General features: G+C 40.8%; 1 protein-coding gene across 1 annotated transcript; it reads right to left on the bottom strand.

The window, feature by feature from the left end:
- Positions 1-1390: 1390 nt before the first annotated feature.
- On the bottom strand, positions 1391-9111 carry SNRPB2 (small nuclear ribonucleoprotein polypeptide B2). Its single transcript, XM_068186329.1, has 6 exons — positions 8961-9111; positions 6997-7169; positions 5160-5300; positions 3897-3947; positions 2292-2380; positions 1391-1775 (listed from the first exon to the last, which is right to left on the bottom strand). Exons 1-6 carry the CDS (start codon positions 9022-9024, stop codon positions 1616-1618), a joined length of 678 nt encoding a protein of 225 aa, XP_068042430.1. The 5' UTR covers positions 9025-9111; the 3' UTR covers positions 1391-1615.
- Between the last annotated feature and the right edge of the window lie 4055 nt (positions 9112-13166).

Genomic DNA, 13166 nt, shown 5'->3' with positions numbered 1-13166 from the left:
CCAGGACAGCAACCATTGCACTTTTCATTACCTAGCTGAACTCCGTTGAGGGTTCACAGGTCCCAGACACTAAACAGTGCCACAGGCTGACTTAAAAGGTCCCCATTTACAACCTCTTTACAACAGCACAGCAGTCAGGTTACAGCAGGCTGGTCTGGATTAGCACTTAGAAATAACCAAAGGCAAGTTTGGAAATTCTCGAATTGCACTCCAGTGAACCAGTTTCCCCATTCATAAGGATGCCTGAAGAGCTTCTGGCTGCACCAGCTTTCAGTTCCCAGATAGAACAGCAGAAACTGTCACCTGTCATCAAAAATCCCACACTCTTTTAAAAGAAAGTGCATCATGCAACTTCTAGCATCACCTTCCCATCACAGCTGACCTCACCACCTCCTCCTCTAGCCTTCCAGCCCATTACTCCTTCCTTCAGCCTCCTGTAGGTTGTGTCTAACTTCCTTTGCAGACAGCTCCAAACTCTTAAAGTGAATAAAGGTGAAAAGCAATGGTAGTCATGTGCACGCAAACTAGTGGGAGGAAATGACAGCATAATTATTATCTATTAAATTTATGACTGCGGGAAGGAAACTCCAAGTTTATGATGGAATAACTGTCATTTTTGCTCTTACAGGCACATTGAAATGATTTCCATTTGCAAGTATTAGAATACTTGTGAAATCACACATACACGAAATCACCAAAAAGAATGAAAAATAATTTAAATGACTGAGACAAAATTTTGCAATGTACTCTGGGAGCAGGTAAAACTTCAATTTTCTAAGTCTTGTGCAAATAAACATGGCTTATGTTGCAGATACAAAACACTGCAACTTTTTAAAGCTATTTTTTTCAGAAATATTTAGAATGCTTACAACTCACAATACTGTATCTGATTACTTCACTGCATCCAATGTATTTCATGTCACACAAAACCTATTAAGTTTTTAACAAATGAGAAAATATAAAGTAAATCAAACCTGAGAAACCCAGAAGCACTAGGACATGTATTTCAGAAAAGCCTGGCTAAAAATCTGAAACTTTTATGTTTCCTCTCAGGACTTGCTTCTACTGCCAGCCACCAAGACAAAACCAAGTTGAATCACATTACTGCAAAAGTGTAGTCAATTTCTAACTATACCTGGGGGAAAAAACCACTAATGATAAGCTATATTTCCTAAGTGAAAAACAGCTGTTCCCTTGATAATGAGGTTGAATGCTGCATTTATTCTGAATATGCTGGCATTCAGCATCCCTGATCACACTTTTGCTCTGGAAAGAAAGCTATTTTTAGTATTCACTTCTGAGAAATAAGGATCAACTTAAAAGTTCTTAAACTGAATAAAGCCCTGCAAGGCTAATCAATAATGAGACAGACTTGAGGAAAAAACATGGCTCGAAAACAGCGTATTTATATTTTATTTTATAAAAATTAGTATTTCAACAGAAAAAGTTACTATCCGGGTGATCTGTGGAAATTTTACATGTGCCCTCGTCATTGTGGCAATTCTATTTGAGTCTTATGCTTTCTGCAGAGAATAGCAAAAATGCTAGCTGACCAGAGTAACAGTGTTTAAAAAAAGAACACCTATCCACAGAACTCCTTTACAGGAGCATTTAGTTATTTCTTCGCATAGGTGATTTTCATGGCATGAGATGGAGTGATCTTGAATCCCTGGAGAGCGTCTCGAGCAGCCCCTGCTTGGTTCTCATTTTCAAACTCCACGAATGCGATGTCATGGCGCCCTGGCACTAAGCGTACTTCCTTGAATCCAGGAAACCTTTAAAATAAGGTGAGAGTCAAAAAATACTTCTTAGCTCAATCTTACATCTCTCTTCAGTAGCTTCTTATCAGAAGCATCTACTAGTGCAATAGTTATTGTTAATGAAAGATTTAAATTGAAGGGTTTTACATGTTCTATCCTTAGAACTATGCCTCAATTAAGGAATATTATGTGGAAGCACTTTAATCAGAGCTGTACACATACAGAAGCAATCTAACTAGTTTTAAAACTGCTCCTGCTGTCCTATGGACTTTAGTATTACAGTCATCAGCTTAAATCCAGTGCAAATTGATAGCAGATAAATTACACAATCCAAACCAGCTACAAAAAAGATCGGATTTGCTTTCTGAACCAAGTCATCAGAACTGACATCTGTAACCTTGGCAGTAAGACAAACAACTGAAATATCTTCAGAAAAAACTCTTATTTCTAAAAAGTCAACTTGCCAACTGAGAAAACACACACAGGGTACAGAAGAATTCAAAGGAGAAATCAATTCTATTCAAAACTTACTGATTAAATAACATGGACAGCATCATCTCATTTGTTTCCTCAGGCAAATTATTAAGGAAAAGGATATAGTTTGGTGGGTTATCAGGCACCTGCAACAACAGAAGATCAAAGCTCAGAAGACTATACATAGTTGCATACAGTTCCTTTGCATCTGTCTGCATGATTATTTGAACCAAGACTCACATTTCTCTAGTTTTGCTCTTAACAGTCTATCTGGGCTTCACCACAACTTTATCAATATGCAGAGCCCCTTCATTCTTTTACATGGATACATTAATTTGGAGGGGTTCTTGCTTCCACAAAAATCACAATACTGTCTTAGATGTCACATTTAAACTCAACTAGTCAAGGGCTGACACTGCAGTACTCTCTGCACCCAGGTGCCACAGTAGTGGCTGCAGTGCTTTTCAAGACACCTGTAAGGCAATGGTAGAATGTATGAAGGACTCACATCCTTCCAGAAAGCAGTGGGAAGCCAGGCCCTGTTTACCTGCAGTACAACCAAAATACTGAGTCTCAATCAAAACCTACAAAATCCAAATGGTTTTATTACAGAGCTCAATTAAAATGTCTTAATTAGAAACCCGTTTAGATTTAGAGCTTTAGTCTTGTAAGAGATTTGCCTGCTAATATGAATTTTTAGCCACCCACCACAGACAAGGCTGAGTAGTCATTTGCTGATACTGGAATCTTCAAGTCATCAAGTACATTATAAATATAAAAATAAACTGGACACCCCAACTTCAAACATTCTCAAAGCAGTGACAAATAAAAAGTCTCAGCAGAACAATCTCCTTCTACTGACGGAAATATTCCGAGTAGTGCCATTAGAAAATAAACTTCTGAAGTTCAAAGAAATACCCAAAAACTCAGTGTGGTGCTTTGATGCAAACTGACATACACATATTGCGCCTGAAAATCCAGGGAGCAAGACCTTTTCCCATGTTGATTATGTATGCAATGGCAGTACTCAAGAAAGATGCAGGGCAGGCAATGATATTCTTCCATGGTACTTGCTCTCCTGCAAATCCTGGCTCTTTACCACTTTCACTTCTAACATGAATCTTTTAGAAAGTCACTGAGCAGAAAAGATGAATGAAGTGTAGGGAGTTGTTCCTACATCTCCACACAATCCTTTGGAAAATAAGACACTTGTGAGGAAAAAGAAAAACTGAGCAGAGAACCCCCAAACTCCTGAAATAAAGCTTTTAGGCAGCTATTTTGACATCCTGTGTTGTCTTCCTTTTCTTTATCTGCTGCTGGAACAAAGTAAGTTAAAGGGAACTTATTAGCAATGAAAAAAAAAAGAATCCTTCAACTGATACTAAGCACAGTCCAAATTTAAGAAGCCAGTATGATTTGGTAATAGTGCTGTTTTCTGTACAGTAATGAGAAACTGCAGATTCTCATTTCCTGTCAACCAGATATAGTAAAAAAGAGATTTGTTCTGTTTGTTTACTGTCATGTAACTGTTAGACAAATGTCTCATAGGACAAAAACAAAGCTGTAAAATACATCCTCAAGTTTCCATGTGTAACAAATTATTATTCATAGAGAATAATTAAAAACATTAGTGCTTTTAGTGATAAAAATAAAAAACATTACCTGATTCTGTGGTGTAGTCCCTGGGGCACTGGCTGAATTCTGTGTTGCTCCCTAGCAAATAAGTACAAAATAGTTTTACAAAGGTGTTCCATTAGAAATAAACAGGTACATATCACCATGTTTCTCTACAATTCAAGACATATGTTAAAGGTTTTTTTGAGCTGCAATCCAAGGAACATTTGGTGCTTATGAGATACTTCCCAAAGTGAACAAATTGTGTGAATTTCGCTTAGCTCCAAAACCAGGCAATCAAAAGAAATAACATCAGTACTACCTGATCAATCTAACAACTGAGTCAAGTATTTCTCCACATTACAGAATTTCATTTAATAGATAGGGAGGAAGTAGTTTTGAAAATGAAGGCCTAGACAGGTATCCTGGTTTCACCTGGGATAGAATTAATTTTCTTCTTAGTACAGTCTTTTTGAATTAGTATGAGAGTAACACTGATAACAAACTGATGTTTTGGCTGTTGATAAGTAGTGCTTGTTTGTATCAAGGACTTTCCAGTTCCCTGTGCTCTGCTAGTGAGTAGGTGCACAAGAAGCCAGGAGGGAGCCAGGACAACTGACCAGAACTAGCCAAAGGGACATTCCATAGTACAGAATATCATGTCCAATAAATAAACTGGCGGGATCTGGTCAGGTGCCTTCATGTTTTCTGCTATACTCCAGCACAAAAGCTACTAAATGTTGTTACTTTAGGCAAGCCAACCGTTAGTGGAGATAAATTCCAACCTAACTCCTGTTAATCCAACATGGAACATCTAATGTCTGAGGTAAATGAATTCTCTTGTTCTCATTTACCATTCTTCTGTCCTTATTAGGCCACATGGAATTAAAACAGTGAAGAGAAAAGCTGGTTGAGCACTTGAAGTCAGTACTAAAGATAAGCACACTCTCCTTTTTTTCTTTTTCTTAAGAGGCTAATTTCTACTTTGGTTTGTTGTACCTTTGCCCTACATCTTTATTTTTATCTGGTAATAGCAAAGGAGAAAAAAAAATAAAGGAACAGCAAGGACTACATAACCAGCCCCCTCTCCTTCAACTTCTAGTAAATGCTCAAGAGCTCTAGATAGTCAACAGACCCCAATTTAGGGAATTGAAAAGTAACAAAAGACAACACCAAGTCTGAAAAAATTATTTAAAATAGCTTTCGTGTGTGTTTTTTTATGGTGTTTTTTTTTGTGGTTTTCTTTGGTTTGTTTTTTTTTGAGGGGGTTTTGTTTGTTTGGGTTTTTTTCTGAAAAGCGAAGCAGCTTACCTGGATAACCTTTTTATTTGGTGCGTTTGCTGACTGTTCCAGAGTTTTGGCTTTCTTCTTTTCCTTTCTTTTTTCCTTATCAGCAAAAGTCCCACGCATTTTAGAGATGATATCAGAGTCTGTTTTTGCATACTGAATACGCTTTTTAAAAGAAAAAAGAAAACCAGTATATTCTGCAGTTAATAATACCGAACATTTTGCACTACTTACATTAACTGTTTATTTACATTTTTTTTTTTTTTGCAGAAACCTTTTATATTGAAAACATTGTTATAAAGTGTAGGTACACTTATGAAGTAAACAATTCTCATAGTTTTTTCTGAACTCAATTACAGAAGTCTAAAAAAAACACCCTAATATGGAAATTACTAACTTTAGATCACTGAAACTGGAACTCCATTTATCTAACATCTTTTTAGCATCTGTCAAGGTAGCACCTACAAAGAGATACATTTGAGCTACACAGAGGACATCTGAGAAAATCAGCACTAGCTTCTATTAAAACTGTGAGTTTAAAGTCCCATTTTAAAGGGAGTTAAAATTTGACAGTGATTTCTCAGATCTCTGCAGAAATGTAAATTCAGCAAAACCCAAACTTCTTAAACAGAAAAGGCAAGTATCCACCTTAATCTCAATAGGATTGCAAAAATACTGCTGTTCTTTTGACAAAGGCTCCCCACAGCTGAAGGTTAAGCAGATGCAGGTATAACTACACCAGTGTGCAACATTATTATTCATGCACACAATCCCATTGTTTTTCCTATCAGAGACTACCTCAATGCAAAACTACACAACAGCTTAAGATTTTTTTAATGCTTTTGTTTTGTGCTTAGAGTATACAGGCTGCAGGCAATGTTCAAAGAGGGAAGTACATTTGAAAGCTTATTAAGCCTTAATCCTTTCATTTCATATTGAATTCTACTAAGCACAAAACTCCTTTAGGATAAATGGTGGACTGAGTTTGCAAAATTCTGTGTTAAGGATTTAATTAGAGAATCTGAAGGTGTTAAGGCAAATAGCTCGTGGCTCAGCAGAACAACTGCTCTCTTCAGTGCTCAAAGCCATGAGCTGAGAGGCAGAATTGTACCCAACCATTGCTGAGCTGTGTGCCATTTGCATGGATTGTTACACCTCACCAACAGTTGCAGAATTAAGAGATGCCTAATTATCCAAGCAGGCAAGAACAAAGCAGGTCAACTGTGCCATTCTGAATGTTATGAAATACATGTTCTAAATCATGTTCTATCAACCAGCACTATATTTGCTTCACTGAAGTTATACTGAAGTACAGTAACTTGGTTTGGTGATCTACAGTCAAGCAGAACTAGCCATCAATTAAAAAAAAAAAAAAAATCAGTGGTCACATCTGGAAAGCAAACTGGAGATCTTCACCCTTCTCACTGTTACCTCAAAAAGGAAGCATCACATTCTAGCTATTCATTACCAATCTATGAGTAGTTAATGTTACTCTACATAAAGTAACTGGAAACTAATCTAATTTCAATAATATTACAGAATTAATTTAACCAGTTCAATGGAAGACATGATAAATAAAATGAAAGTATTTAAGATCGTAAAAACTTTAATCCAGCATAGAAAAACAAAAAGTCCCCCATTAAAAAATCTAAATGTTAAGTTCAAAGTGTGTGTCTTGTAACTGCAGTCTCTTCAGCATCCTTCCAGCTTGCACAAATGCAGATACTCATCAGGATGTGACCTGAGTAATCCTTTAGTAACAACTACATAGACGAGCTCATTCCCAAGGTGCAAGAACCATAACACTATATCACCCCATCAGGGTATTTTTCTTCTTTACAAAGGTAACAAAATCACTTACCATTGGTTTCCCATAAAACGGAAAGCCTTGTAGCTGTCTCAAAGCATTGGTAGATGATCCAAGTTCTTTAAATATAACAAATGCCTGTCCTCTCATCTTCATGGTCTTTAAAGCCACAATGTCGACCACATGACCGAACTGTGAGAACAACGCGTACAGGGACCTCTTCAGCTCTGGGGACCAAGGGAGAAAACAGGTTATAACAGCTCACATGCAAATTTCCACTCCTTTGGGAACAATGTTTTTTACAAGCTTTAGCTCACACAGTGAGTACATGAGTTTGTCAAAACTGTTGCATCATTACAAGTTTATTTGTCCAGGTTTTGTAAACTGGTGTGCAACATTTGGTTTCATACCTCAAGGATTCAGGTACTGAAGAAGATGTAATGCCATCCATTCTACCATTCCAAGGGAGGAACAATTACATAAAGGTATGTAAAAACATATTTTCATACAGGTATATGCACACACACTCTCTCACACAATCAAGTATGATGCATGACAGCCATCTCGGACTGATCAGAAAATCAAAACTGAAGCAAGCAGCAGTGAAGAGATGTGATGTAAAACAAGAATGCAGCAAAAGAGTAACTACCTAAAGGCTAATTAAAGTTGGAAATTTTGGTTGTAACTATTTAATCAATTTTCTCGCTCACATTAAGTATTTTTTCATATTCTGGATCCAAATTATTTTTGTATGAGACTACTGCAGCTTACAGCTGCACTGGATTTACTTTAATCATCTACAATAACCTGAACACATGCCAAATGAAACCTTAGTATTACCCAAATCAAGCTAAATAAATAATCTGTACTGCGTAATCATTCTAACACAAAAACCTTACATTTGAACTATTTTAGCAATGTAAGAATGCTGCCTCTTCTTTACTGCTGTTAAGACTTGGTAATACCAGTCCACTGTCACCTTCTCCACCTGCTCCTGACTAACTACAGTGTGGTATTTTTTTAATTAAAAAAGGTTTTCTATCAAAACACTTTCCCTAAAAATTACTTTAAGTCCCGTATTAAAATAGAAAGTAATTTGTAATCTTAACAGGTAATTTAACACCCTGTATTGAACCCATGGCAATCCCACGAGATTTAACAAGACCAAGTGCAAGGTGCTAAACCTGGCTCAGGGCAACCCCCAGTATCAGTCCAGGCTGGGGGATGGACAGATGGAGAGCAGCACTGAGAACGACTTGGGGTGATGGTGGAGAAGGGGCTGGACATGGGCTGGACATGTGTACTCACAGCCCAGAAACCATCCATGTCCTGGGCTGCATCCAAAGCAGGCTGGGCAGCACCCTGTGAGGGAGGGGATTCTGCCCCGCTCAGGTGAGACCCCACCTGCAGGGCTGCATCCAGATCTGGGGTGCCCAGCACAGGAAGGACATGGAGCTGCTGGTGCAAGGCCAGGAGGCCACCAAGATGATCAGAGGCATGGAGCACCTGTCCTATGAAAAAACGCTGAGAGATTTGGGGTTGCTCAACCTGGAAAAGAGAAGGCTTAGGAGTGATCTAACTTTGGCCTTCCAGTACCTGAAGGGAGCCTACAAGATGGAAAAGTACTATTTACAAGGACTTGGAGCGACAGGACAAGGGGGAATGGCTTCAAACTGAGAGGAGGCTTAGATGTGATATTGGGAAAATATCCTTTACTGTCAGGGTGGTGAGGCATTGGAACAGGCTTCCCAGAGAGGACTCCCTATCCCTAAAAGCGTTCAAGACCGGGCTGTAGGGAGATCTCAGAAACCTGATCTAGTTGGAGGGGCATTTGTTTGCTTTCGCTACTGTTTCATTACAAGAAAGCATTTGCCTAGAGTTCGGCTCATGACCACCTCCTGCTCAGCACTTCAGAGACCTCCGGGAGCTCCTAAAGCCCCTTTGTAAGACAAGTGCCGTGTGCAAGTGCATGACCAGGCTTCACTGGACAGCCAGAGGCGACCGGCAGCCACTCGTACCTTCCTTCTTGATCTTGTCATTGATGTTGTTGATGTAGATGGTGTGGTTCGGCCTGATGTCCATTCTCGGCGGCACCTGCGAACCTGCCTGCGGGCAGAGCACACGGGAGAAGCGTTAGCGAACTCCCGGCCGCGACAGCTGCCAACGCCGGCGGCACCTCAGAGCCCCGGGCAGCGGCACCGCGAGTGGGGGGCGGCATGTCCGTCCGTATGTCTGCCCGCCCGCAAGGCCGCACACCCGCCCCGCTCCGGCCCTTTCCGGGCGGAAGAGGGCTGCCGCGGCAGGACAGGCACTCCAGAGAGGGAACCCCGAGCCCGCCCCTCCTTGCGCCCAGCTGGAGCCCAGATCCTGGAGCCCGGCTCCCAGAGCCCCTCACCTCCCCGGCCTCCGCTCTCGATGGCGGCCTGCGCGTCCCGCCCGGCCGGCACGCAGCGCAGGCGGCGGAGCCGCTCCCAGAGCAGTCGATGCGCCGAACGCAGATAGCGCCGATGGGGAGCGGCGGGATGCGAGGGAGAAAGCGGGATAAAAGCGGGATAAAAGCGGGATAAAAGCGGGATAAAAGCGGGATAAAAGCGAGATAGTGTTAAATTGTGGCACTAGCATCTGTCCACACTGCAAGGCTTTGCTGGGAAGAATAGCAGAGAACTCGTATGATTTATTGTTGTGCAAGAACACTTACATTCCTTTCCTTTTTCTTTCAAACTGCGTTAGTTTTTGTATAATTTTATGGGACTCAGCATACTAATGCAGTGTGAGTGGTGTGATTTACACTGTGCAATTGAATTCAATACTTTTGAATCCTCATGCATGTGATACATTGCAGTATAATGAAACCAAGGCTTACCCCGCTTAGCTGTATGAAATTGCCGAGTTGTTTCCTTCACTTCTTTGTACGCAAATCTCACGAAGACCAGTCCTCCATTGTGGAAATCTTGAAATGGTGTGCTGGGGTCCCTGATGAAAACCACAGACATCTGGATGTGCTGCTGAGGTGGAGATAGGTGCTGCAAATGATTCTGTATCTGTGAGCTCCATAGGAGGTTGGAGCTGATGTCTGCTACAGCCTTGGTAAACTTTGGCATAGAGGAAGGTGGGAAGCTTAGCTTGCTTAAAGCTGCACTGCTGGGCTGGAAGTCAGGGAAATGGGTGGGCATAGTAGACTCAAATAGCTCACGGCATCACTGAGGATCTGAGGGACCCGCTCTCGGGATGGGGACGGAGTACACTATGTCCTGGATGAAAGGGTAAACATGTCCTTGAAAACACAGACTGATAGGAAAACAGGGACAGGTTTTCCCAGCAGGATGTTAAGAGAAGAGATTTGGTGACACCAATGCTACCTGAGGAGGGAGGTCTGCCCAGTGAGGATGTCCGCAGCGCTTACTGGCAGCTCCCCATCAGCTCTATGAACAATAATGATTTATTAAAGAAATATGGATATTGATCTAGAACCGATATCCACCTGTGACTGACAAAAACTCTCTAACAGTTTAAAGTTAGAAAGTATATGTTTATTACGACGCCGGGCGGCATGCGGGATAGCTCCCAAATACACACCGCGCCCCTCAGTTGATTACAGAGTCCTTTTATCCATACAAGTATTGGATACCCAAAATACAAATTAATATTCATCATTTTGGTACATCCCATTCCTCGCTTCGTATGCTAATCAGTTCAAAAGCTATTAAGCATGCGTAGTTTGTTCCTTGAAATGGGTCGGTGGTCCCTTTCATGGGGAGGGGTCCCAAAATGAGGAAGTAAATGAAGTCTTCCTCATTCTGACCTTTCTACCTTTTCAATGCAAATGTGACAAATGAACCCTTGGTAGAACTCCCATTTCAAACCTGTAGTTGGTTTCGGAACAGAAGAGGCCCACAATTGTCTTATGTTCCTAAAAGGTATTTGTCAGTTTCTATATTCCTCATTACAAACCCAGCTAACTAAACATTGTGTTGACAAGCAATCAATTATTAGTTAACTACTAACTCTTAACTTCACCAAGCAAGGCCTACCCATTTATTTTAATTAATTCCAATAAAGTTTATTTCTAACTAAAATCTTAGCGCTTTTAAAATCTCTAAATTTCTTAAAGTTTATATTTCAATAAGACGCTATAAAGAAGCTCTTAGATTTCCAAATGCTTCTTTCTTAAGCCAGCTCAGCCTTGAAATTGCTAAGACCCATGCCAGCATCGAGCTACAAACCCATCAATAAGCTTATTTAATTGCTAGTCTCATGGCTAATAATCGCTGCAGTTTGGGCGAACGGCAGTAGCAAGCCCCATGAACAAGTCCTGCCTAGGCTTATGCTGAGTTTCTGCTGGCTCCCTGTACAATACTAATAAAGATCATGAGCTATTTTGACTGTTTCATTCTTTCAAACATTTATTGATTTAAATCATTTAGTTCTCAGTCACAGTGGATTTACCATCAGTGGAGCTGATGGTAAATCATACTAACTGCTACTTTAGATGGCTCTAAATTTACCCCATCTGGTAGACTTGAGGTGGCTATACATTATTTTAGTGGTCCTAATGCTTGTCAGGCTTTGGAAAAGGTTGCAGGTCTTGTGCTGCCTTATGTTTGGAGTGCTTCTAGGAGTCAGAGAGCCTTTCAGGGCTTATTTCTCATTTAATCCCAGTGTGGCAGAGCTCTTTCTAGTGTTCGGGTTCTCTTGTGCCATCCTCTTGAAAAAAACCCTACATCAAAGAAATAGTGTAGGTCGAGGTCACTGTTATAAACGGGACCACACTCCCGGTACCAAAGGATTTCAGCATTTATTATAATAAAAAGAAAGGCCTAAAGCAAGGCGGCCCGCGGGCTGAACAGGAGCGTTCCCATCGAGGATGCTGTGGTGCCGGCGCTGGGTCTTCCTGCGTAGCAATGTCCCCGACGTTCCAGGTGGAGCTGCACAGGTTCAGTGGGTCGGATGCCCCTTTTTATGATGTTTTTTGTCCCTTTGGATTGGTTTTTTTTTGGATCCTTTCTTTTGCATGAAAGTTTAAGGCTTGATTGGCCCATTCCAGTTCTGTACAGGCTGGCTAGTTTCACTGGGGGGGTGGTTCACCTTATTTAGATGTAATATGGTACATTGAGTACCATATTTCTTATAACTACCCTTTTAACTCCTTTTACCATAACCAAACTAACAGTACATGCTTAACAATTATCAACTATTTTACAACCTTTTCTAACCTATTTTTAACAGTCATCATCAAACATGGCTTCAATTTCTCCACACCAGAGTATCATGTGGAGCAGCTGCACACAGATTGACTTTCTAAAAGGCTTCACAGTGGCTATGATTTATGCCGTAGTGCCTTCAGGAATGTAAAATAAATCTCAGCTCTGTGAGATGAGACCTTACCTTACCCCACCTCCAAAGACTGAAGTGAGAACAGATGCTTAGGTATATAAGCATATGAAGCTGCTGGCTTCAAATGAAATGTGCAGGTGCATTAAGTTAATCCTTTCCACCACAATTCTGGTTACAATATTGTTATAGGTAATAAAATGATAGAGCCAAATTAATAATCAAAAAATAGGTTTTTATTTCGCGACCGAGATTCGGTCTCTGATAGCCACAATCAAAGGGCTCTTCTGTCCATCAGGAACCCACCTGCTCTCCCCATCCCCAGTAGCAATCTCTTACCAGACTCTCTGCAGTCTTGCAGTCTCTTATGTCAACGTGTCTTTTGCCCCTTGAAATTCACAGCTCGTGGGCTGGCATGCTGGGTGGTAGACTTGGCTTACTAGCCTGAATAGAAAGACAGTTATGCTTCTTTTCATGAGCAAGTGTCAGGAAAATGGCTTTCCAGACTGCCTAAGTCTTCCATTTCAGAAGAGGAATCTTGTCGGAACCCAGAATGTCCCTTGGACACTCTTGGATGTTCCAGGCCCAGATCAGGGGCATTTGAGACTCTGGAATGCAGTCACAGATCCCTGTGGCTTTGAACCTGATCCATGGAACAATTTACCAACTTTGCAGGAAGAACAAGAAATCACAAAAGTTTATATATTCTAGTAGAAGTAGTCACAAAGTGAAAGGAAGAATTTTTGAGTGCTGTACAGGGGGGTTTAGGCCTTGTACAGAGGGGTCTGAATTTGTGCTTGGGGGTCAGAAGTTCTAAGATGGAGGGACTTGGGTGTGCCCTGTCCTCTTTCCTTCTTCTTCCTAACCTCCATGTTCTTGGTGATGTTGGCACT

The sequence above is a fragment of the Anomalospiza imberbis genome, chromosome 3 (assembly GCF_031753505.1).
Source record: "Anomalospiza imberbis isolate Cuckoo-Finch-1a 21T00152 chromosome 3, ASM3175350v1, whole genome shotgun sequence".
Classification (NCBI taxonomy): Eukaryota; Metazoa; Chordata; class Aves; order Passeriformes; family Viduidae; genus Anomalospiza; species Anomalospiza imberbis.
Note: the sequence above shows the minus strand (reverse complement) of the source record. Positions and strands in the feature narration are given on the sequence as shown.